Genomic DNA, 27,391 nt, shown 5'->3' with positions numbered 1-27,391 from the left:
TGGATCTCAGGTATCTCAATTCTAATATCTGGGTAGACTGCCAAACTTTGCCCAACCTAAATTAAATGTTAACAACTTTTTCGCAAAGCAAAATGCTTACCTCTCTAGATGTATCTTCAGGGTATCACCAGATTGAGTTAAGTAGGGGATCTAGGCACTTAACGTCATTTGTCATACCTGAAGGGCCCTTTCGGTATATCCAAATGCCGTTCAGGTTAGCATCAGCATCCACTGTATTCCAGCGGTTAATGAATAATCTTTTAAATGACATCATAGGTGTCATGTTCTTAATCCTAATTTTCGGGGAATCAATGACAGAACAAGACAGCAGGGTGAGGGCGATTTTTGACATCATCAAAGAAAGCGGGTAGACTCTAAGAACAGAGAAACGTAAATTTTCACAAGAAGGCGTTGATTATCTGGGCCATCAAGTATCTGGGAAGGGAATTGAGCCCACGGTAAAATTTCTTGATGCCATTCAATGTGCACCAAAACCTAAAAATAAAGACCAGCTTCATTTATTTCTCAGGCTGATAGAGTATTACTCCAAATTTGTTTAAAAAGTTCTGATGAGACTGGTGGGTTACGCAATCTCCTGATGAAAAATATGAAGTACATGTGGGATGATGTTTGTGATAAGGATTTTGAATCTATCAATAGGGAAATTGTAGGGGCTGGTCCCCTTAAAATGTTTGACATCAATGACCTATGCATTATTACCACGGATGCTTGTACTGTGGGCTTGGGGGCAGTACTTATGCAAAAAAGGGCGGATGGGAACAAAGAGATTATTGCATTCGCATCCAGGACACTGCAAGGCGCAGAATCATCTTCTCTATGATAAAGAATCATTGGCCGTGTGGTGGAGTATTTCAAAAACTTTGTGTGGGAAAAGAGTTTGTCTTAAGACCTGAAAACAACCTCTATTTGAGCTGTTCACCATCAAGAGTGGGGGAAGAGCAACCCTGTGCAATGCCAAGTGGCAATAAAGATTACAAGAATATCAGTATAGGTTGGAGTATGTGCCTGGTGTAAAAAACTATATTGCCGATTGTCTTTCAAGGATGCCATTGGAAGGCAAGGATGAGGATCAAGAGGATGCGGATGATTAAGAAATAGTGTCTATGGTGAATTTGGTTGGTGATACCATGAAGGGAGCATTGTCTGAGCTGGAATGGTTAGATCCGGCATCAAATGACAAAACCTTATAGGAGGTGATGAAGTTTGTGGTAAATGGTTGGCCTGTGATTAGGAGTACTCCTGAAGCATTAATCCCTTTCAGGAAGGTATGGGAGGAATTTTACATTGGGGAGCATTCTGCAAAGGAGTGGGCAGTTGGTTTTCCCAGATTGTCTATGGGAGAGAATACTGGTTCTAGCTCTTGAAGGACATCTTGGGATCTGGGCCATGAAAAGAAGAATAAGGGAAGATTTTGGGTGACCTGGTGTTGACTATGCGATCAAACGTTATGCTAGAAATTTTTGTTTGTGTGTCCTCAGTGATAAGTCACAGGTACCTTATCCATTTCCTGTCAACCCCATTGTGGTTAAGAATACACCAAGAAGTAATGGGGCATTTGATGTTGCTGTTACTTTCAGTGTTGGGGCTAGCACACCCTAGTATGCGTTGGCCATGATAGACTATGTGTCAAACTGGGTGGAGGTGAAATTCGTGGAGATTATGAATTCTGATACTATCATTAGATTCTTCAAGGAAGCATTTTCTAGGGAAGGTTTTCCTGAGGAGTTGATAACTGACAATGGGACCCAGTTGACATCTAGAGAAATGGAAAGTTTTTTTGATAATTCTGGTATAAAGCACATTTTAACTTCCCTCTGCCACCAAGCAGCAATAGTCTTGTGGAGAGGGTAAATCGCCTTCAAAGAACAATTTCTGCTTGGGCTCATCAATGTTTTATATTGGAAAGAGGCAATTAATGTATTTTGTGGGATATGAGAACTACTCCTCATAAACGCACATGAATGTCTGCTTTTACTTTGTTAAGGGGAGTATTCAGGGGTCCAAATTTATTAAAGAATGAATGTAAGGGAAACCATTGATGCAGCAAAGATGGCTAAGGTATAAGTATGGTACTACTAAGGAACCTCATCATGTATTGGCTATCCAGGTTAGGGACTGGGTGGGAATTTAGAGACCAGAGTTTGTCCACAAGAGTTGGTCACGATTCTCTGCACCTGTTTGAGTTGTGGAAGTGAAGGAACATGTCGTGGTACTAGAGAATAGGAAGACATGGAACACATCTTTTATTTCTGTAGTACACAAATCAAAAGCAGATTATGTTGGGAGGAAGACTGGGTACATGTTGATTCTACTCAGGCCAATGTTGATTCTATACCAGCCAAGGGGAATGCTGTTGTGAGCACATCTGACAGGGGAGGGTATGCCCTATGAGAGCATCTGAGGGTACGTCCTACAAAGGTTAATGATTATGAAATGTTTTGAGCCATTATCCTTAGTTCTGTACTCACCCAGTCATTACCTTTGCCTTCAACTGTTTTCTTCATGGGTATATCTGTTATGTGTTGTATTCTTTTCACCCTTACATTTTGTCTTGTTTTCTTCTCATGCATTTCAATCATTTAGACATTTAGTAATGTTGTTTATTAGGAAGGGGGTGTGTAGGGGCAGAATGTTGGTGTTGGGAGTTCCCTGTGTGGAACTCGGAATGTGAATTGGAGGAGGGGCTTGGGGTGACTGGCAGTTGCTGCCGGATGGGAAGAAATAAAGGGATTTTCTACTTCCCAAAGTCTGGATGTCGCTTCAAAGACCTAAACATATATTCTCCAGAATGTAACCTATAAACAAATCCAACTGAAGAAGGCACCTCACATATTTGTAATGAATATGCATAACTGACTGAAGCATCACATATTTTGCAATTACTAGAATGCTGGAGAGTAACACATTGAAGCATGGGGAGCCTTGTAAAGTGTGTGTGAAAATATGAATTTTTGGGAAATGTGCCACTGACTGAAGGTCTTAATGGGCTTTTTGTTTTAAACATTCAGGAATGTGTATACAGTGCCAGCTTTAGAGCATTGCGACCAGTCCAACAGCACAGGGAGCTGACCTGCAGGGGGGGTGGTGTGTTTTGCAAAGACTTACAATTTAAAAGCACCTGCTGCAAAGTTACTTGTGCGTCCAGCTTTCAGGCAGCAATAAAAATGGCAATATAACTCTTGTGGTTAATATACCTGCAAGAGATAGATCAGAGTTTGTCTCCCCTAGAGGGTTAATATGCCTGTTGCAAAGAACAGAAATGTATTTTATGTGGATATCTGAATGGATTATTAAAGCCAGCCATTACCAGTGCTTTACTTAACTTTTTTGTTTGCTTTAAAACAAATGAAATGTATGTGAGCGAGTGGGTATAGTGAAATTAGGGGCACCTTTTCTGGGTGATAGTGAGGGAATCTAAGGAGGATTTCATGGGGGGCACCACGAAAGATTGCTGAACCGGGAGCCACCAGGGCTAAAGATGGCCCTGACATTTATATTTAGGAAAAACTTGAAAGGGAGTAACATCAGTCCTGTTCCTTTAGAAAATGTGACTTGAAAGGTTCATTGAATGTAGAGTGAAAGGTTGATGAATGTTAAACCATTAAAGAACGAGAAAGGGACCCAGGTGGTGTGAGTGTCAATAAAATACAATGGTTGTCACAGAAGGTAGAGCGGCAATGTGTCCAACGATCAAAAATATATCAATTTAAAAATGTAATGTTTGAAATGAATTTTTTAACAAAAGGCAGTAGTCCATAGGACCACTGCCTGCTCTTAAAAAATATGTTTTTAACGTTATCAAATTTCTTGAAGTCTCTTACGGATCCCTTCCCATTTGTGAATTAGTTATCACTACTTTTGTTTTCCGGCCGTAACAGGGCAGTGATACATTACTACATACTACTGTGAATTGGTATTTTGAAGGGACAACGTAAAGGCGTCCCTTCAAAATACCGAATTGGAAACCCAAATTGTGATTCAGTAACAAATTCCAGAATCGCAATTTAGCTTTTGTACCTTCAAAAATGCATTTTTGCTGTCACAAATGGTCCAATTTACACCTGATTTTTTTTGTACATCTGGCCCTTGGCAACAACTCTGCTTTCAGCAATATGCATACAATTCCTAGAAGGCTACTTTATTTTTATGTAATTGCATCCATTTTAGAGAGGCCTGGCTCCACGTGGAAGCAGTGGGATTATTTGGTGAGGTTGGGCAGTTGTTGTAGATTCACACTGTTCAGAAGGGAATGTCCCCCTGCATGACATTTTAAGTGTGCACTCTTGCCCTGTGTGAGTCATGAAGCAGTTATCTTGAATTTTGACCCTTTTTATGTTTGACCACAGCCCACACAACAATTACGTGTGCACACTGAGGACCACTGAGTTAAAGTTTGAGACACAGGGCGAGACTCATGGGTTAGGACAGGTGCACCATACATGGTCTCCATCATGAGCAGGACCACTATCAACTCAAATGGATCTTCCGCCTACCCTTACCGGCGAAGATCCTGGAAAAACACATGCACCAGGAATTAAGGACTTTTATTGAGAATAATCAAGTCCTGGACCCTACACAGTACAGTTTCAGATGACAACATAGCACTTAGCCTGCCTTGCTCATCGCTACCGAGGATATCAGAATGGCAGTCGACAAAGGAGGATCATAAGTTTTGATACTGCTTGAGCTTACAGAAGCCTTTGATACGGTAGATCACGATATTTTAATCAATTGACTTTGTGAGCCTGGAGGTGGTCGCACGGCCCTCGCACTACTGAAATCATTCCTGCAGGGTAGAGAGCAATTTGTTGAATCGCGTGGCTTTAAATCGTAATCTTTTAGACTCCCATGTGGGATACCCAAGTGCTCATTGTGGAGCTCCACCCTTTTCAACATTTATGTTGCTCCCCTGGCTTGTATGATAAAAAATCATGGGTTCGAATTGGTGTCATACGCAGATAACACACAGATAATTATTGCAATCTCAGGTAAAAAGCAGGACACGGCATTAAAATGTAAGGACTGCATGAGAAGTGTTAGTGAATGAATGGCCAAAAACAGCCTCAAATTAAACTCAAATAAAACGGAGGTGCTACTTTTTGGTAAAAACACAACATTTTGGTCCGCCGACTGGTGGCTTTCCGAACTGGGAGTGGTCCCAACTCCAGTGGCCAAAGTTACAAATCTTGGAGTTATAATGGATTCCACTCTCTCCTTCTCCCTGCACATAAAAATGCTTATGTCATCTATTTTTTTCATCCTGAAAATTGTAAGGAAAGTGCTCTCTTTCGTTCCAGGAAACTTAAAAAAAACAGTGATGTCAGCCTTAGTCCTATCAAAACTCGACTATTGTAATGGGCTTTTGGTAGGAGTAAACAAACCCGTGTTGGCTAAGCTTCAGGTACTTCAGAACTCCGCAGCAAGACTGGTATTTGGATTAGCCAAATTTACATCAGCAAAACATGCTCTCAAAAATCTACACTGGTTGCGGATGGAAAAGAGCATAATGTTGTAGGCCTTGTATATTGCCTTTAAGTCATGACAAAGCTCTGAACTTTGCTATTTGAGGAAGCGCTTTAAATAGTATACCCCCTGCCGAACCGTGCGCTCAACCTCATTGAAGCTAATGGAGGAACCCACGTTCCGTCTTCAGAGATGGTGGAACAAGCTACCATTCGATCTGAGAAATGCCCCTGATTTGCTATCATTTAGGAGAGGCCTAAAGACGTGTCTCTTTACTCTGTAACCTTGTGCAAGGTCTGGGCCGATGACCGTCAACGTCACTAGGTGTAGACTCCTCAAGCGCCTTGACACCTCCGGAAGGATGTTGCGCTATATAAAAACTTAAATAAATAAACTGTCCTAGATGGGCAGCCATGGCACTGTGTTAATTCATAGTAGAGGACAGGCCTCCTTTTAACCTGTTCTATGCATTGTGCAGTTGGCCTACCGGTCTTAGCTCTTAAAATTGTCTGTTCAGTCTAATGCAATCTGGTATCTTGTTGCATTCCATTCAACCTGGTTTCTGGGAAAGTAGGAGCGCCATGGAAGAGGTGTTTAGCCTTCAATTACTATATTGGATGACTGTAGTACTGGGGGTGGATGCCTTAGTGTGGTATTTGTGGACCTGTAGTCTGCATTTGACCTAGTACCAAGAGCAACTTTGTGGCAGGTGCTGGCTGAAATGGGGGTTCTGAAGTAACTGGTAAACATAATTGTTAGATTTCATCATAGTAATTGCACACAGGTGTGGTGTGGGCCTAAGAGTGAAATGACACAACCAATCCCAGTCATAGGTGTGTCCAACAAAGTTGTATCCTTGCCTCTTCTCTATTTACTATGTTTATTAACAGCCTGGCAGGGAATCTGGAGAAGTGTGAGTACTATGCTCCTGGGTTGTCAGATGTCAGGGTACCAACCCTGATGTTTGCAGATGATATGCTCTTAATATCTAAATCGCCCATGGTGCTACAAAGCTATAGGATCAGTTTGAGTGCTTCTGCAAACAGGGGGGCTAGAGAATATTATCTGGAAAACAAAGTTTAAAGTTTTCAAACCCTGTAAATCCACCAGAGCTAATTTATTGGACAATGGAGTATCTTTGGAGAGGGTCCAAACCTTTGAGTAATTGAGGATAACTTTAACTGAGCATGCTGATTGGCAAGTCCATATTACACTGGAACAGCTGTCAGAGGGCATAGCAAAAATGCAGAGAGGATCTCAATTTCGACCAATTTCCCCATACGGCAGTCGCAAATATCAATTTTTCAATAAAAGCCTGTGTGGCTGGTGGAAAAGGTCCGCAGCACAAGCTTTCATGAACAAATTAATGTTTGTAAACATCCCTGCACTGTGTGGCAAGGATGTTTAGGGGCCACCATAGGGGCCCTCGGGCCCCATAGTGCAGGGTCAGGGATAAACGGGGGCACTGCTTGGGTCCCACAGCCTTTTAATGTCAGAAAGGCTGACATGAAAGTGCCATCATAATCCCGATGGAGGAGCTTAGCCTGGCTCCGCCGTCATTAGGGGATTATGGTGGCTTTCGATATTCTGATGGGTTCCTTGAGCCCATCTGAATGGCATAGGAATCCCCCCGCTGGTTTTCTTCTAAGTGCCGTAATCCTAATATGACAGTCAGACTGAAACCTACGATTTCAGGCAGAAAGCCTCCGACTGCTGGTCAGAGCCTTTCCACCCGACTTCGTAATCGGGCCCTTTATCTCTAACCTCATGGCACTACCCTGAGAAAGACCTGGACTGTTTTATTCACTACCTTGAGAGTCAAATCCTAAAGGGTTGTACTTGATGCTTAGTTTTCTCGGCCCCAATAGGTCGGGACAACAGTGGCAACCGGACCCAGTTACTATTATCAAGGCCTATGAATTCTTGTGTGTTGTGTGGCTCCCAAATCAGTTCTAACACTCACAGATACTGACATATTTGAATTGTTTGTACGTTCACTCTTGGCTTGGTTTACAAAGGATACAAAGCTTTTATATGTGTGTAATGACTCAAAGGTTTATTAATTGTTATGCATTTTTGGGGGGAATTTTCAAGCAAAATAAAATAATGAGTGTTTTTTGTAATGGAAAAATAACTTAAAATTCTCACAAACAACAGAAACCGTTGTTATAATTCACAAAAATGTAATTACATGGAATGACTCGCTTGGTTTAGAAACTCTATATTTTGAGTGTACACTAAACTGCTGCATGCCATGGCAGGTGTGCTTTAATTTCTTGGGGGTATTCTCCTGGCCAATCATGGTATACCTTGGCCCTGGCACTGGTTAGGATTAAAGAGCACAGCATGCACTAGGCCAAAAATATGTTTTTAGGGACATACATGGTTAAGAACATTCAGGGTCTCAGAGAGTTTGTGTGGTGTTGCAGTCTAGCCACGGTGCCTGATGGGAGAGCACACAGGCGCGCAGAGTGTAACATGGGCACTGTGAGGATTGTACGCACAGCTCTCACTCTCCAGAATAAAGCATACATACACATCAGCTATGGTCTCTGTGTCTTTTTACAGGGAGGTCTACCACTCTACAGACTCGCGACGAGCTGGAACGTACCCTGCTGCATCCACCTGTTCAAGGCGCCGCGCTACACAGCACGGTAACACGTATCCTATGCAACGGAGAGGGAGAGCAGCGACATCAAAGCCGAAGGTCAGCTCCCTGAAGCACTTCGATTCTGGCTTTTTGGAGCATCCAGGCCTCGAGGTACGACAATAGCGCGTTTAGAATTGCGCGCTCTGTTACCTACTCCTGCACGAGACCGGTAAGGCTCTACGACCGCATGAACTCCTTCTGTTGGCCATCTTACTTTCCTGAATGAAAGTGCACACGCAAGTTTCTCCAGGCATACTCATCAGCCACTCTGCAGCCCAGGGCCCATGTACGTACATCAACTGTGGTGGAAGGCTACATCTCTTCCTCCAGGCCAACTCAGCCTACAGCGTGTCCTGCACCTGGCATCACAGTGACACAGACAATTGCATCCTTCCAGGTTTCTTCCACCTTCTGCTCTTTGCCGAGACTGGACTGAGCAGAGTTCAGGGCATCCCTTGGCAACCATCATCGCCCAGTGCTTCAGTCAGAAACCCGCCAGTGTATGATATTGCAAAAACCAAGGGTAAACCAAAAGCACTCCCGCTACTGCATATTACTGCCTGCTGCACACTCCCAATTGAAGGTCGTCTCTAAAGGGAACACTCCAGCAATCCACAATGTGTGCCCAAACCTTCTCTTTAACTAACCCAGTACCTTTCCTCCCCAAGCCTGGTGAGCCGGCCATGAAATAGGCAGATTTGAAGGGGTACTTCTTCAACTACTAGTCTGCCCTGGAAGACGAAGGGGAAGAAGCGTTCTCCAGCAAATGCAGAAAGAAAATACTGTTACACAATTTAGGGCCAGAAGGGATGTGAGTAAATGAGAACATAGTTAAGAAACAAGAGCTGCGACAGATGAAGATATGTTTCTACACGCCTTAGACGATTTAGACAGTCATTACCAACCTGTCATTTGCTCGGCCATAGACAGATAAAAATGTTTCTAAAGGAAATAAAGTGACACAGAGACAGAAGAGGACTATGTCGAAGCACTCAAAAAACTAGCTGTAAATTGCAAATTTTGGTCATCTTCATGACGATTTAGTGCGTGATCAGATAATAATGCACACTGTCAACACTAACTTACAGGAAAAGCTATGGGTGAGTGGTGAGGCGCCCCTTCACAAAATCATAGCGATTGTTAAAAAGGCCTAACTGTCCAAAAGGTGCGCTATAGCAGCTGAGAAGGACAGTGAAAGTAAACCTGTGGTGTGCAAAGTAAGCAATAAAAAATTTCCTACTGACAAACCGGCCCCCACTGCAGAGTATTGGGTTGGCCGATGGCCCACAAGGAACTAGGCGGGGCCAGTTCATCCTCCACCTGAAAAGAAAGGTTTTTGCTACAGGTACGGCAGCCAGACGTATATGGACAATGACAAACAATGCTCTGCCTTCCATGTAAAATGCTCCTTTTGCGGGTTTGTGGGACATTTCGTCAAAGTCTGCAGATGGAGACTCAGCAGTACCTCTGTAAAATGCGCCATGTATGACTCTGAACCGGATGTGGAGGAAGGGGATGGTGACGATGATTGTATTTTGTGCATTGATGAAAAAGTATTGGGCATAGATTGCAGTGCTAGAAAAAAACATCCTGTCTGTTGACCATTGGGGGAGTACAGATATCCATTGAAGCAGACTCAGGGTCCCCATTCAAGATTATACAAAGGGAAATCTGGGACAGGGATTTTGCCAACACCATAGGGCTCTACGTACACCCTACAGACGTTCCTCCTGTCACTTCCACAGGCGAAGGGATCCCCATGGTTGGGTTCAGACAACCACAGTTCGAATTCAAGGGGAGGGAGACCACAAGCTAAATTTATGTGGCAGGAAAAGGACCTACGGTCCTCGGATGGGCTGACTAAGAAGCATTAGGCATCCAACTCAACCCCAGCGGAGAAACGCAAGTGCTTATGACAGACGAACCTCCTGGACCGGATGTAGCCAACCTGCAAAAGGAATTCCCAGATCTCTTTGGCAAGACCATTGGACAGCTGTCCAAGTTTACGCACAAAATCCTACTGAAAGTTAGAGCCGTACTAGTTAGCCACAAAGTACGAAACATCCCATTCAACTGCAGGGAAGCTGTACAGCTTGAATTGCAGCTTTTGGAAGACAAGGGCATCATAGATCCCATCGAAAGTGCCGAATGGTTGGCGCCCTCGGTCGTGGCCTGGAAACCAAATGGGAAGGTGCACCTTTGCATAGACCTCAGAGCCTTAAATAAAAACATACATGTGGACACATTCCCTCTGCCAAAAATCAAAGATATGTTGGCCCAAACCAAAGGAATCAAGACAGTAGATCTCTCAGCAGAGTATCATCAAATTTTTCTTCACCCCTCATACCGGAAGTTAACCTCCTTCATTACTCCATTCGGCTGCTACCGATTTCGACCACTCCCATTTGGTCTAGCTTCTGCCGCATCAGTATTTCAGAAACTGATGCACAAGTTTTTCAAAGACTGCAGCGACGTCTTATATTTCCAGGACAACATATTTTTGATGGGTAAAACCAAAACAGAGCACAATGCCAAACTTTGAGTGGTCTTACAGACACTCTCAGCAAACGTTCTCACTGCAGAATTGGAGAAATGCAGGTTCGGCCTACGCACCGTCACGTACCTGGGGCATAAGATCGGTGAAAACAGGATCTCTCCAAAGAAGGCTAACGTTGAAGCCATCAAGTCAGCACCCAAACCACAAACCAAAGATGAAGTTTGCTCTTTTCTGGGGTGGGCAGAATTCTACAGCAAATTCTTCAGGAACTTTCCAAACAAAACTCACAGTCTGCACCAGCTATTGAAGGAAAAGAACGAGTTCAGTTGGACGTCAGACTCGAACCTCATATTTGAGACTTTTAAAAAGGACATATGTGAGGCTGTACCACTGCAAGGGTTCAACAGCTCTGCCCCAGCATTTTGACAATGGATGCCAGCGAGAAGGGATTGGTGCGGTCCTGTCAAAATGTTACACAGATGGCACGGAAACCACCAAGAGGAGAAATTCAGCGTCATCAAAAAAAAAATGCTGACATCTATCTGGGCCATGAAAAAGTTTCAGCAGTATCCACGGGGTTCCCGGTTTACCCTCAGAACAGACCAGAAACCATTGATTAATGTCCAGTGGTCACGCAAAAGCCACCCTGTGCATCATCAAGATGACGCTCCAGCTACTGGAGTTTGTCTATGATGAGGAATAATTGCCATGCTATAAGAACAAAGTGGCGTATTTTCTCAGTCATTCCTCTGCCATAGAGGGAGCACCACACCACTGTAATTGAGATGAGTACCAGGTGGCGATCATGGCACCTGGTACTCATGGCAGACCAAGAGACCATCATCAGTGCATAGGACTGGAAGACAGCCTACGAAAATGACCCAGAACTCTCCCAAGTGAGAACATTCATCACTTAGGGAAAGCCCGAGAAGAAGCACTTGAAAGACTACTTCAGGAAGTATTGGGAAGTGCGTGCTGAACTGCCCTCAGCGATGATGCCACATTTTTACTCAGAAGTGACAAGGTCATTCCCCTGAAGGACCTACAGGACCGCATCCTAAGCATACTGCACGAAGGCCATCTAGGAATCATGAAATCAAAGAGGAGGATGAAACAGTCGTACTGGTGGCAAGCTCAGTGGAAAAGTAAGTATGAGCGTGCCAGCATTGCACCAATGCAGACAAATCACTGATGATGCTGAGACCCCTTTGGGTGAGTTCATCACTCCCACCAACCCCTGGGTAGAGTTGTCTGTCGACATATTGGGCCGTATCCTGGCTTCTTGGGGTATAACCTAATATGCTATTGTCCGCATTGACAGATACTCCAAATGGCCGGAGGTGGACATCTGCGACATGGTGGACACTGATGCCGTCACTGCATTCCTCACAAATGCATTCTTGAGCGAGAGAATACCGAAAGTCCTAACAAGTGACAATGGTCCCAGGTTAACCTCAAATGGATGGCCTTCATCCGGAGAAACAGAATCAAGAATAAACACACGCCAGTGTCTCACCCCGCAGGTAACGGCCTCAACCGCATAATCATGGGCTTGGTCCAAGCGGCCATCAGTGCGGGCAAGAACTGGGAATCAGAAACCAGGGACACAGTGTGGGCCTATCGTATCACATCCACCCTAACAGGCTACAGCCCTTTCAGGATACTACGAGGAAGAGAACTGTTTACAAGAGACAATCTTGTTTGGATGGACATGAAAATTCAGAGCAAATGGTAACTAGCGGTGGTCAGAAGCAATATAGAGAAGGCTCAAAAATTCTACAAAGACAACTATGATAGGAGGCATGGAGTGCGAGAGGTCTCCTTAACACAGGGAGACTGGGTCAGAGTGAAACTGGGCCACTTAGGGAAGAAAGGTGACAGCAAATTCAGCACGCCCTTACAAATCAGAGAACTCTATTCCCATTCGGCCCTATTTAGCGACAGCACAGTATGGTCCCACAGTAGAATGGCAAAGTGCAACAAAGTCATCCAGTGGCAAACCAACGGCGCAGCCACAACGGCTGGATACAATGGAAGGGACTCTGATCTCGATGACGAACCACCGCCTGTCAGCACCAGGACTGGTGGCACGATGAGGGGGACAGGGGGTGATACCAAGACCGCAGGGGTGAGGAATAACGATGATTCCTCACAGCACACACCACCCCAGGAGCCCAATGACACAGACAACCCAGATATAAGGCAAAAGGCTTCCACCTCACACGTCAGGGACCAGGAAAAGAGCATCACAACAACCAGTTTACACGTAAGGGAAACATACGAGGAGCAGGCCTTCTTCACACGCACCCGCACAGGCAGGGTAGTGGTATGACCAAAGAAATATAGCGAGTTCACTATGTAGAGTGGTTCTGGATGTCTCTACACCCACCATCTTATAGCGACCTCTGGGCAGTGTTCTTTCTCTCTCTCTCTGCTCCCACCCAGGAAGTGCAGCAAGTTCGCTAATACGCAGCAGCAACATGTTCACACGTCATGGATCCTCCGTTGAGGTGCCACCACGCATAGGGTAGTCATTGACCTACTGTTTATGTAACTCATCACCTATGTAGGCAGATGCATTGCTCCGGTTACTCCTTTGTGTTGTTGCTAAGGGGGAAGATGTGTGGTGTCGCAGTCTAGCTGCTCGGCAACCACGTGATAGCCATGGTGCCTGATGGGAGAGTGCGAGGGCACGCAGTGTGTAATGGGGCACTGATTGGATTGTACGCATGGCTTCCCCTCTCCAGAATAAAGCATACATACACAGCAGCTACAGTTTCCATGTCTTTTTACGGGGAGGTCTACCACTCTACAGTTAGGTGAATGTTGTGTTTTATTTTTCTGACAACTGGACTTCCCAAATTACATATAAAATGAACATGTGGAATTCGGGTGCCCTCCTAGGGCAAGTGGTGTGATGTGGGATCTGGAGCTAAAGTATGCTCTGCATGCACTATTTTCACTCTGAGACAGGAAACTAATGTGTACAGCTCTTTAGGGGTATAAGGACAACGGTAAGAATATGGGGTGTGCTGAATTAGATTCACCACCATAGAGGCTGATCAAACACTGCTCAAATGTAATTTGGGTCCTTCAGCAGGCTTCTGAGGCAGAGACAGTCAAGATTTTGTTTTGGGGGTTTGGGAGTGGAGAAGTCAGCTACTTCTCAGCTCTAGTGCAGCTACATATCAGAAAACACAGCAGATTCTTAAAACAGCAGAGTCATTACACTTGCCAATAAGCATATGGCTCACCTATTTGCAAATTGGCATAAGAATTCATTCGGAAACCATTTTTCTAGTTATAGATTAAACTTCACACACCTCATTGGCTGTATTAAAACAAATCACATAGAAGAGCAGCGCTCCCCGATCTTATCAGACGTCTATAGTGGCAAAGCGCATGTTCAGTTCATCTTTTAACCCCAGAAAGGCGGGTCACTGGGTTTGAAAGGTCGAATTAATTTATGATTTGATATTGAACAGATAAAACATTCTAATTTATTTTTATTTGTGCATATTTTTTCTACTTCATCCCCCCACAGTTAACAAGCACTGTGATGGTCTCCAATGTTTCGTATCACCTTACATTTGTTTGTCTGATCTCAAAATAATGACTCTATAAAATAGTCTTTGTGTTGGTTGAAAATACTTTTGAGGTCACTTATATCTGCTACATGTAATGATTCTTCTTTAAGGATACTCGTGATCTTGGTTGATATAGTAAGTGATCCCTAGGATTCAAGAACATTGCTTGTAAACAATTCAGAAGGAGCTTACCGGTGTAATTTTCTCATAGGGTATCATTGATTGGATATCAAAATATCAAGGACAAGAATACAACCTGGCAAAATATCATAGCCAAAATATAGACTCTCAAGTTATCATGAACATAAGTTTATAGGCAAGTGCTGCTTTACAATTCTAAATCACACATGTTTATATATATATCCATAGGAATGAATCAGAATTGCCCATTCGGTAAATACCAAATCTGTAATAGGGGGTAGACCTACAAGGGTGGCAGGGTGTCACATTGACACCCTGTTGCACCCCTGTATAGTGTATGGGTGCACATGTGGCAGACATACATGCCCAAAGGGCATGTATGTCTGCCACATGGCACTGAATAAAAAGCAAAAAATTGCTATTTGAAAAGGTATTCGGAATTTACCACCAAATAATAGTTGGTGGTAAATAACGAATCCTTAAATGTAAAACGCACTCACTTGAGTGCTCTCTACATTAAGGATTTGGTAATTTACCAAATCGGTTTGTTAAGAATTTGTTAATTTACCGATTCCTTAAGTTACCGATTCGGTAAAATGCTGAATCCTACAATTTGGCCACCTACATCTGAAAAGCCTAATTCCGGTCGGTAATGGCCAAAAATCGGTAATTTCGCCGTTACCGACCGGAATTAGATGTAGGCTTCCTACATCTGGCCCTTTTTGATTTAGTGTAAATTTGTTGAGTAGTTTTTGAGATATTAAAGTTCAAATTTCTCAGATACTCAGCAACATGGTAATCCTGAGGTACTCACAGTAAGTAAAACGTTGTCAACGTTGAGCAGAACTCAGCGCAGCCCCCATGTGGTACCGGTGAATGACAACAAGGTCTACCACACACATCTTTCAGTCAGTATTGATGTCTTTGTGGAGAAGCCAGGTCCTCACAAAATCCTACTACAAACAGCATATGCCCTGTCAAGTGGCAATCCTCACTCTATGGAAGGGAGCCATGTGCTGCAGGCGGTTAGCCTTCCAAAGGTATTTGATTCAGGCCCTGCAGCAAGTATCACAGTGCGTACAGCCTTTCTCCATGTGTGAAGGGGGTCGGCTGCCAACGGGGCATTGACGGCACAGCCTGACCACAGGCCACGCCCTGCAACCAACTCCACACTGCATACTTCCAAAGGTGAATTAGAATACTAGTAGCACATCACCTTACATTAAAAAAAACTCATAAATTCACTGTTAAAAGAAAGATTACAGTGCCACTATTGTTATGTTAAAAGTTCAAATGTAATGTTAAACATAAAACACTGAAATTCACCGAGTAAAGCTAAATCAAGTATCTATAACCTGCACACTTGCCATGCGCTGATTATGACCTCACATGACCTCATAAAATGTTAGTCTTGACACATTCTGTGACATTATTGATAACATCACTGATGATATCTGAAATGACATCATTAATGACATCACTATTCATGGCTACTCTCTCTACCTGTCATTCTCATTTCTAACTAGTAAAGCTTCTAAAAAGAATTAATGTGCTCAGTATGATCCTGTCTGCGTATCACCAATAAATAATTAGGAACAAGTTGAGCGGTTGCAGCATCATTTTTTGATTACTTTTCCATCCTTTTGATTAGGTGACTGAGAGACCATTGGGCTATATATGCCCTAATCCACACACGAACAGAGATACCCTTCATTCAGTGATAGTGATTCTTGGATCCACATAGAGCCTGCAAGTCCCGTTTTTAAGTGCAGACAGTGCCCTCCTCCGTCAGGTCAGCTGGGGATAGGCTTCCAGTGAATGTCTGTCTAAACCTGCCTTGCCTTGATGCCAAACCCAGTTAGTGCCATAGGTTGTAGGACTGGACAGTTATTTCAATAATCTTCCAGTGTTAAATGATCGAAATATATGAACCAAAAACCCAAGCAATTCAAGAGTATTTATAAGCACTTACTTAAAGACAGGAGCCTCATCATTCGCATTCATGATGTTGAAGGTTAGCATTCCAGTGCATGATTTGCTATCTTTAATTTTTGTATTTGTTGCAGAAATAACCATTCGAAAAACCTATGGTGTCATATTGAAAAAATATAAAAAATGCTTACAATTCTGTTGAAATGTGCTTCGAGCAATGTGGCATATACTAAATATCACATCAGTTATTCTTTCTGTACGGAGAAATCAAATGCTTTATTTTTTTCTTTTTCAGTAACAACAACAAGAAGTGTATAGCATACAAAATATTTTTCAAGTGAGTGGCATAACAACTGTAGACTGTCAAAATAAAATAAATAGGCACTCCAATAATACAACCACAATGCGAAAATATTTGTTTAAACATCAAAAAATTGTTTAAGAATTAGCCCTATTTGTTAAGGTGTTGGCATGCATCCTCAGATGTTTTGTGGCTAGTTGTACTGTACTTCATTGTTGGTGTCAAAATAGTATTACAATATGCCACAATACATTTGGGGCCAGAGTTGGTAAACAAATAGCGATCGCATAGCAAATTCGCATAATTCCCAAGTTTGTGATCGCAAATAACCCATGTGAAATGTAGAGCTAGAAAAACCGAATCGCTAAATAAAGAATCTCTAAAAATAGAGGAAAACAGTTAGCGATTCTTTATTTTGCGAGTCGCTAAATAAGAAATCGAAATATAAAGTTGCAAACCAGTGTACATAAAATCGCAAATAGTGGGTTTTTTTTAAATCGCTAATTTGCAGACGCAAATTGACACTGACTCAAAGCAGGTGGTAACCAGGTGCACTGCATATAAACAGCCCCAGAATTAATCTGTGTGAACACAATGGCGACCATCTATGTCATTGGAAGGCGGATGCAAGCAGCAGCACTGAGGATCTGGAGATGAAAGGAATGCGTATACAGATTGCGCATCACAGTATTCTAACTCACAGAGGCAGAAAACCATGATAGGAACAGGCTTCACCCCACCACCCACCTAGACCTGATACGTGCACCAAATCCTGGAGCACCAGACAACAAGGGCGCACGAAATGCCACCACATGTACAGGTCCTTTATTGTCAGGTAGTTACCAGGGGGGTCATATCTGTGGCTGGTGGTGTCTCACAGAGTTGCCTGTTATGCTTCTTCAACACATTCCTGGATGCCATGATGCAAAGAATGCATCACTACATCCGCTTCCCCAGCACACCGATGGAACTGCATAAGACAAAGACGTATTTTTATCAGAAGGCCCAGTTCCCACATGTCATAGGGTGCATCAATGGGACACATATTCCAATCTGCCCCCCCTCTGCTACTGAGTAATATATTAGAACCGCAAATCAACACATTCAATCAACGTACAGGTCATTTGTGATACGTCTCACGTCATCACCGATATTGTAGCAAAATTTCCAGGGAGCACACATGACTCCTACATCTTCAGGAACAGTTGGATCTATACACGTCTTGCTGAAGGGGGAATTTGGGGAAGGATACCTGCTAGGTAAATCCATGTGACACACCCTGATGTATACCTTTAATGTATCTTCCTTTACCACCTAGGTGACAGTGCATATGCGGTGCGGTCATTTATCCTCCACCTCAACCCATCTACCCCAAGTGAGAGGAGATTTAATGTGGCGCATAAATCAACGCAGAATTTGGACTCGTGAAAAGCAAGTTCCGCTGCCTCCACAAAAGTGGAGGTGCACGGCAGTACTGCCCTCTGATCTGCTGCAAGATAATAGCAACATGTGCCATGCTACATAAGCTGGCCAAAAAAAAGGGAACACCTTTGGAACTCACTGAATCAGAGGATGATGATGAGGAATGTCCACAGCCACTGCACAGCGCAGCAGGTGTCACAGCAGTGCCAGATGGGAGACACAGACGGGCTGAGATCACACACAACTATTTCTGAGCAAGTAATGAGACAAAGCGAGTAATTGCAAATGTGTAACAGTGTTTTATTGACCTTACGTCAGGCAATAGGAATGCCCACCGCAACACCGTATTGGCCCCTTAGTGCCTCAACAGTCCCCGCATGGCATTGATCCACTGCATGCTCATTGGCATTCCTTATAATTTGGTTACATGGGTTACCTCACCCATCTCCCAATGTCAGCTGAAGCATGGCTTCATTTCCTGCACCCAATGCACAGCACTGCTATGCTCACTCTGCACACTGCCCTCCCCAGAGGACTGTCCTGTGGCTGAACCGTGCCTTGCACTGCGCCACCTGGACTCTGCTATTGGTGGAGTGATGCTGCTGTGGCTTGTTACCTCCTCACTTTCACCACCATCCCTAGACCCTATGGCAGCGATGTGTGTTGTCTGTAGCTCTTCCAATGCACTGGTGACAGTGACTAACCCCCTAGCCACATCGCGACTGCCGTGGGCCATCTCCAACTGCATGGCCACTGAGCGTCTACTGTGGCATTGCATAGCCGGTTCAACGCCTTTGTATACCCTTCCATGTGCTGTTTCTCCCTGCGCCTTGCCCCATGTTCAATGTCCATTTTTCTGCACAACAGCCTTGTCCCCATGACTTCTGCAACGGTGGTATTTAGAGCATTTATGCCCTCCTTCATGTCCCTCATATGTACACCATCTGGCATTGCATTGACAGCATTGTTTTACCTTGCATCTGCTGCACCTTCAACATGTTTCCCTCCAGACCTGCAAATACACTGGAATCTTCTCCCTGTGCATCTGGACTGTGTGCCCTTGGTCTGCATCGACGGGCACTTGTGGGGCAAAGCTCCATGGGTGACTGTGTCCCTAGAGTCTGTCCTGCCTCTTCCTACATGGTCTGTGGGGCTCCAGTGCTCTCCTCCTCTGAACCCTCCACCTCCTGAAGGCTACCCACTGTATACCTCCTGCGTCTCGGTGGTGGTGGTGGTGGTGTGACATCTGCAGCTGTCAGGACCTCATCATCCTGAGTGTTGTGTTTCCTTGGTGCCTTTTCTGTCTCCCTCTCAGCAGTCTGGGGCGCAGGTTCGCCTGTGGATAGATTCAAACTGACAGTCCCCAGCTTTCTTAGTTACTGATGTGGGTCACATGCACTTGGGTTCATTGGAATAACTGGTATGCTATGTGTTACTTAGGACTACATCTCCCAAGATGCATTGCTGGTTGTTAGCAAATCATGGACCGGAGTGGGATTCATACTTGCTTATTGGGGATCTGGGAGGGGGAGGGCATTGCACAGCAAGCTGTGCATGCTTCTTACCTTGTCTGTTGTTTCCTCTGGCTGAGTTGTCCGCATCTCCAATGCCAATGATGCTCTCTGGCTGGAGGGTGGACTCCACCATTTCCTTCAGGGGTGTTGGTACTGGGTGCAGTGGATGTTCGCCACCTGTCTGATTGGCTTGCTTGAGCTTGTCAGCCACCCTCTCCTTGGCACGTTTGCGGAGGTCATACCAGCGCTACTTGAGTTCATCAATGGAGCGCTGGGTGACACCAATGGCATTCATTTTTGCCTGTTTTATGAGCCATATCTTCAGTTTCTGGGATTCCGGAACATGCAATGAGTTATTGCCACACAACTGATTGTGACCCTTTACCACCTCCTCAATTAGGACCTCCAACTCCTTCTCGGAGAATTTGTGTATCCTCTTCTTCGCTGCCTGCTCCTTTACCTTCTCCTGTGCGTCCATGCTTTTTTTTGGTGTCTGCCTGGTGATTACTGTGCAGCTCCTGGGTCTGTGCTCCTGCTCCCTGCCTCTCCCACAGCTTCAGGCTCAGTGAAACAGCATGTGTCAGGCCACTTTCTGGTTGTGAGGTCATCACGTGCACCCGATTAGCAGATTCGCTAATTTGCATTTTTTTTAAATTGCGATTTCGCAAATACCGATTCGGCAATGCGGATTCTGTATTTGTTTGTGATTATTACCTGATCGCTAACTTTTAGCGATTATTTTTTCTACATCAGATTTTGCGAGTTCTTAATAGCGATTCAGTAACAATTGCCATTAAGAACTCGCAATTTGGTTTTTACCTACAACTGGCCCTTGGTGTTTCCAACGTGGACCAATTTGAATTTCCCGAAGCAAATACATTGGTGTGCCTATATTATTGTGCTATGTAAGACCAAAGTGCTGAAATTGTTCACATTTTGTAACTTATTCCTCATTTCAAGTTTATCAGACACGTTTTGAATGAAAAAAGCTTTATTAACAGACACATTGAACAAAGCATATTCATATTTTTTTATTTTTTTATTTCAAAATGTATTTTATCGGATTTTCCAGCAGACAAAAACAAAGACATCACCGCATATTGAAAAGGCAAGAGGCATATACAGTGGACGGGACAGACAAGCTTGTCTTCCCTAACATTGATTGACAGATGTAAACACATATGCCTAACTGGCAGTAAGACAACCTGGAAACAAATGACTTGCGATGGGATAAAATGACATAAGAAGGACAACAACAACCAACAACCCCCCCTCCCACCACCCTCCGAGCCCCACACCCCCGCCCCAACCAGTGTGCCTTTTAGTGCCGGAAGGTCCGTCGCAGGTCCGCAAAGCGCAGAGCCCCCCTTTGGGAAGTCATTGAGCGTCACTAGTGACATCAGTAAGACGCAATATCTTAAGGTATTTGGGGCATGTGATTTCATTAAATTCCCTGGACAGAAGGGTCAGCAGTGGAAGCTACGTTTTCTGAAAGGCATCGGTGGCCCCGGTGAGTGTTGCCTGTATGCGTTCCATCCCGTGTGTAAACCAAAGTTTATGGAACCACCCCGTGTGTGTAGGGCTGGTTGTGGAACCCCATAGAGATAGTATATGTTGCGTGGCTGCTTGCATGGCGATTCCCATCTGTCGGCCCCTCAATGATTTCATGGGGAAGGTTAAAGCATTGGGGAGGCCCAGCAGAGCGTATGCAGGGAATCTCGGGATTTCAGTGTTAAAGGTAGAGTCAATATCATCCAGGACCAACTTCCAGTAGTCTCCGAGTATCGAACATTCCCAAAGGAGGTGGGTTAGAGTGCCCTTTTCCCCACAACCCCTCCAGCAAAGCTCACTACGGGCCGGGTTCCCCTTGTGTAGGCGAGCTGGGGTGAGGTGCCAGTACATAGCCAATTTCACTGCAGCCTCCCTCGCTTTTGTGTTGCGTGTCGTGCGTGTAGCCCTATAGTAAACGTAACCCCATTCTTTATATGACAAGGTTCTCCCCAATTCAGCCTCCCATTGTTTCTGACTAGGTGTTTTCTCCGAAGTGTGTGGTGGTGTGAGCATTTTATAGAGTTCCGAGACAAGGTGTCTATCTGAATCTTTAGTAAGTAGCCATTTTTCAAAGGTTGACATGGGGCGACCCACCATTATTGCAGTGTCCGGTGCAGTGAGCCAATGTCTTAGTTGAAAATACTGGAATAGGTGAGGGTCTGAATGTCGTACCCTTGCTGAACATCTGTGAAGGGAAGAAATCCCCGTTGGTCAAAAAGATCGCCTGCTGCATGACATGCCGTGCCGCGCCATTGGAGGAATGCGCCTGCACTATTCCCCAGAGGGAAATCTGGGTTGTCCAAGATGGGGGTGAAGGGGGAGGCAAAGGTTGTTAACCCGTGTTTGAGCGCCACCCTGTCCCATACCTGTAAGGTCGTGCGTGTGATAGGAGACCGCAACATGTATCGTGGCCGGTGCTGCCAGGCGAGGAATGGAATCCTCCAAAGCGGCATCTGAGCCATAGCCCTGTCTTGGAAGAGCCACCTTTTTTCCGACTCAGGTCTGTACCATTCTACTAAGTAACGGAGTTGAGACGCCTGGAAGTAACGCATCAGATTGGGGACGCCTAGTCCTCCTTCATCCATGCTCCTGTAAGCCAGTTGTTTGTGGACACATGCCCGTTTACCCTCCCAAACAAAGTTAAGCAGGGTGTCCTGTAAGTCCTTCCAAGTGCCAGCGGGGGGCGTAACCGGGATGGTCTGGAAGAGATATAAGATACGAGGTAGTATAGACATTTTCCCTGCCGCCACTCTGCCCAGCAAGGAGAGGGGCTGTTTAGACCACCGTGCCAGATCTGTCCGGATCTGGGTGGTGAGAATCTTATAGTTGGTCAATACCGTTAAGTCCGTAGAGGAGGTGAGGGTAATCCCCAAGTACGGTACCTGGGTAGCCAGCTGGAGACCACTCCCATGACCAATGGCGTGGGCATTCGGGCACGCATTCCTGCCCAATGGCAGTATCAAGGATTTGTCTATATTAATTCGGAATCCCGAAACGGATTCGAATGAGGCAAGCTCCTCCATAAAGGCTGGTATGGAGCTGTTAGGTTGGTCCAGGGCAACTATAACGTCGTCTGCATATAAACTAATGACGTGAGGTTCATGACCGAAGTTAATGCCTGTAATTCTTGGATTATCTCGGACCTTCTGCTCCAGCGGTTCGATATACATGGCAAACAGAAGGGGGGAAAGGGGACAACCCTGTCTGGTGCCGTGTTGAATTTCAAACGGAGCCGAGCGCAGGCTTCCCAGGCGGACCCTAGCTTGCGGATGGTGGCAGCAGCTTGCGATACGAGCACAAAAGCGGTCACCTAGGCAAAATCGACGCAAGACCTGCTGCAGTTAAGTCCAATTCACGCGGTCGAATGCCTTCTCCGCGTCCACAGCAAGTAGTGTGGAGTCTGAGGCCTGGAAGTGCGGTGGAGCACCCTTTTGGTGTTATCGCTGCATTGCCAGTTAGGTACAAAGCCTGACTGGTCGGGCTCTAAAAGTCCAGGAAGGCAGGGACCAAGGCGCGCTGCGAGAATGCCCGTAAAAAGCTTTAAGTCAAGATTCAATAATGAGATAGGACTGAAATCTGAGCAGTGTGCAGGCTTCTTACCGAGCTTCGGAAGCACCACCACCTCCGCGGCCAGCATGTCCGGAGGAATGGCGCCCATTCCTTCAAAAGAGTTAAAAAGGCGGGTAAGCACTGGAGCCAGCTGGCTGCCTAAGGTTTTATAAAAACCCGCCGAAAAGCCATCAGGCCCCGGGGATTTGAGCGGGCGTAACCGGGATATAGCTGCCAGGACTTCATCTTGGCGGATAGGGGCATCTAGGGCTTCCGCGTTAGTCTTGGAGATTTCAGTGAGACGTGTCGTGGTCAAGTAGGCCTCAATGTCTCCAGAGGGGGTCTCCTCCTCCCCATACAGCGAGGCGTAATAGGAACGGAAGGCCTCTGCTATCTGGGCCTCGTCAGCAAGTACCGCCCCATTGGTGCCTATGAGGCCGTTGATCTTTGTTCGTTGGGTTTTGACCTTCAGAGCACTGGCAAGTAGCCGACCCGTTCTGTTGCCTCCGACATAGTAGGTATGTCGAAGACGGAGAGCCGCGAATTCCGCCCTATCCGTATCGAGGCTGGCAAGCTGAGCTCTTGCTGCCTTTAGCTGCTTCCAAACGCGTGGGGCGCAAGTGCGACTATGGACTCGTTCCAGCTCCGCTACACAGGCTGTAAGATCGTCCCTTTTACTTTTGCGGTCTTTGGCTTCAACTGCTGCTATGGCTATAAGTTCTCCTCGAATGACTGATTTCAGGGCGCCCCAGAGAGCTGTAATAGATATTCCGGGTGTGTTGTTGGTAGCCAGATATTCAGTTATGTGCTCGCTAATTCGTTTAGTGACATCCGGTCTCTGCAATAGAGTTTCACGTAGGCGCCACGGGCCCCTGGGCCGGTGGGCCGAGTGAATCCTAAGCGACAGTTCCACTGCATCATGGTCAGAGATGGCCGCCGGCACTATGGTGACCTCCTTAAGGTTGTCAAGTAAATCAGAAGAACCTACGAAATGATCGAGTCTGGCATATGTGCGGTGGACGTGCGAGTAAAATGTGAATTGCGATGTGTTTGGGTGTTTGGCCCTCCAGAAATCTACCAAGCCCCTGTCCTTCAGTCATTCACGACCATTGGGCGAGAGGGCACCGGTCCCGCCATAGCGGTGTCCAGATCTGTCTGCCTGCGCATCCATGACGATGTTGAAGTCCCCACCCAAAAGTAGGGATGCATGTGGGGTCTGAAGCGCTTCCGAAATCACGCCTTTTAAGAAGGCCTCCTGTCTTGTGTTTGGGGCATACAGAGAGCCTATTGTAAAGTGTGCATCACCCAACTGAAATGTATGTACCAAGAGGCGATCCTTGATCTCACCCACCCTATTCCCTATCTTTCCCTGGAAGTTTCTTGATATTAAAATCGCAACCCCAGCTGTTTTTGTAGGGAGAGAGGAAAAGAGCTGTTGTGAGAAGGCGCAGGAGCGCATTCTATGCCAGTCTTTCTGCAATAGGTGTGTCTCCTGTAGCAGGCAAATATCTGCCCCTGAATGTTTTAAGTAGGAAATAATGGCCCGACGTTTAATGGGGTTATTCAGCCCTTTCACGTTGAGGGTCAGTATCTTAAGGGTCACATCAGGCATGGTGCAATAGGGTATGGTTCAGCTCTAAGTAGGTGACCCGCAGGTCACTCCGCAGTCGCGCAGCAAATTGCAAGGCTGGACCCTCCCGGCAACCCCACAGACCCACCATCAGACCCTTTATCCAAACTGGTGACAGACCACTGACTCGGCACAGCTTAGACATAACCCCTGTAGCAATGATATACTCGGACTGACACAATGGTCCCCACCCCGGAGCCCCCCCTAGCCCAACAAGCCCCCCCAAAACAACCCAAAACCACCATTGGCTACATCTTCGCTTACATAAGCTAAGATCTTTGCCAGCAGAAGCCCTACAACCCACTCCACCCCTCAAACTCCCCCCTCCCGACCCCAACTCCCCCGAAACACATAGTCCCAGTCCTGTTAGTCCACACAGGGCCGTGGTAAAGAGTATTGAAGGGGTCATCTCCGACGGCGGCCCCTCCGGTCCCCCCGCCCGACCCACCCACGGGCCGGGCAGAGTAAGTGCACTAAGGAATCTCTCTCGCAAAAGTGTTTAGCATTCTGGAGACGAAGTTTCTTTGGCCACCTCCGCTAGTGCAGTCTCGCGTTCTCGGGAGATGACAGAGGCATCTGGTTTAAGTCGGTGCGTTGGCAAACGTTTGTAATGGGCGCCCCTTGAGAGCTTCTGAATACCGGCTCAGTGTCGACCTGGTCAAGGCCCAAGAGTGCACAGGTGTCCTTGAGTGAGCGCAGTTGATGCAGCCGGCCATTCCATTTAAATATGATCCGAAACGGGTGGCCCCAGGAGTAAGGGATCTCCTTCTGCTTTAGGAAGTCCGTCACAGGTTTGAATTATTTCCTCTTTTGGAGAGTTATAGAAGAAAGGTCCTGATATAGAGTGATGGGGTGGCCTTGAAATTGAAGGGGCTGGGCTCTCCGAGCCTCTCGGAGGATCCTCTCTTTAAGGGGGAAATCCGGGAGGAACGCTAAAATATCCGGCGGTGGGGCCGGGGCTCGACGGGGCAATCCAACCCTATGGGCCCTGTCGATTCGAATGGCAAAGTCCGCAGATTCCCCAGGACACTCCTGAAGAAGGACTGTAGGTAGCCCGTGACATCAGCCCCCTCTTCCTTTTGAGGGACCCCCCGGACCCGTATATTATTGCGGCGGGAACGGTTCTCAAGGTCCTCCGCATGGGCCTGGAGGTCCAACTGCTGGTCAGTGAGGCGCAGGATTTCCTGTTGAAGCTGCTCGATTTCACTGCTTCTGGTCTGGTCAGCCTCCTCAATGGAAACCACGCGCTCCCCAAGGCCCTCCACATCACGGCGGAGCTCCCGGACCTCTCCGGCCACCTCCTGCTTCAGGGATCGGACGTCTTCCCTAAGTGAATTGAATGAGGTTTCCAGAAAAGACCTGGTGATTGGTACCTGGTCTTCAGTTGAGACTGGCGGTTGTTTAGCGGTTACCAGGGAGGGGGGGTCCTTGCTAACCTTGGGCTGCCATTTGGCCAAAATTTCCGGAAGCGTTTGGGGTCCCCTCTTCCCCCTCTGCGCCATATCGTGGGCTGCCCCTGCAGAATCGGGCAACAGGTCGCCGGGAATCTCGGGGGGGGGGGGCCCACAGTACAGCGGCGTGTCTCGGTTGGGTCGCGGTGCAGGTGTAGATCACTTCACCCCCTTCACCTCTGTCGCCCAGGTCGTAGGCCTTAACCACTGCCCACAGGCCCACAAGGAACGCGGCAAGGTCAGTGCTTCTGTGGGTGACCCAAAGTCTTAGCTAGGCGTAGTGTAGCGAGGTAATAGGCCACAGTCTCCCGCACCCCACACAGTTCACCAGCGCAGTACACGGGTAGTTTCTCAGGCCCAAAGCGTGACCTTTTGCAGGGCTTTACTACATCCCCACACCGGGGGCTCGATTATGCCCCCCGAGCTGATCAGAGCCTCCACCTCTGCCCAAGTCCTCCTCACCTCTGACTGCTGGGTATCCAGAGCGGTCTCTTGGAGCAGGCCCGGGCCGTCAGCTCAGCAGGGATCTTGACTCCAGGCGGGGCTCGGCGTAGTTAGGCCGCAGGGCCGTATCGGAACTCAGCAGCCCCGAATGCGCCACCCGGCGCGATCCTCAATGGCGGGAATGCCGCGCTGTCCTCTGCTCCCCCCGCAGGGTACTCTCCAGGTCTGTCAGGGCCCCCCGGGCGGCCGGCCTCCGCGCCGCGGAGATCCGGGCAGCAGGCATCAAGCCGGGGTCTCGATTTTGAAAGCCCCCGCCGGGGGCAGTCCTTGGTTGGAGTGCCCAGGCAGTGCGATGTCGCAGTGGGCTTCTCGGTACAGGAGCCGCAGCGGGGGACTCGCTCTCTGACCTCGTCCCTCGAGGTAGACGTCAGCCGGGTGATTTCCGCTGCGTCTCTTGGCGGACTCTAGCGCAGCAGCGCGGCCGCCATTACCGGCACTGGTGCAGCGTCTCCCGGCTGCTTACGCCTCGCCAGACGAGCAGGCCGATGGTGATTTCTTCGGGCCCCCTGTGTCGTCAGGTGCCCCCCCCGGTGTTTCGGGCTATTTTGGGGAGAGATTCGGGCTGTTGATGCGGCAAACGGCGGGATCGGGCAGGGAGACTCGGAACCTGCGTCCGATCACGCTGCCATCTTGGACACGCCCCCTGCATATTCATATTTTGAGATAAAAAGTATATTA

General features: G+C 46.7%; 1 protein-coding gene across 1 annotated transcript in view; it reads right to left on the bottom strand.

Annotated features, from left to right (window-relative positions):
* The window catches only part of LOC147751482 (cadherin-related family member 4-like), an 866,423-nt gene that overhangs the window by 432,424 nt on the left and 406,608 nt on the right, over window positions 1–27,391 (bottom strand). The window contains exon 11 of the mRNA XM_086938604.1: window positions 16,332–16,444. Within this exon, the coding sequence (XP_086794730.1) occupies window positions 16,332–16,444 (113 nt within the window). The remainder of the gene's footprint in view (window positions 1–16,331; window positions 16,445–27,391) is intronic.

Source organism: Lissotriton vulgaris, chromosome 1_1 (assembly GCF_964263255.1).
Source record: "Lissotriton vulgaris chromosome 1_1, aLisVul1.2, whole genome shotgun sequence".
In the NCBI taxonomy this organism is placed as follows: Eukaryota; Metazoa; Chordata; class Amphibia; order Caudata; family Salamandridae; genus Lissotriton; species Lissotriton vulgaris.
This window is presented reverse-complemented; position numbering and strand designations above follow the sequence as displayed.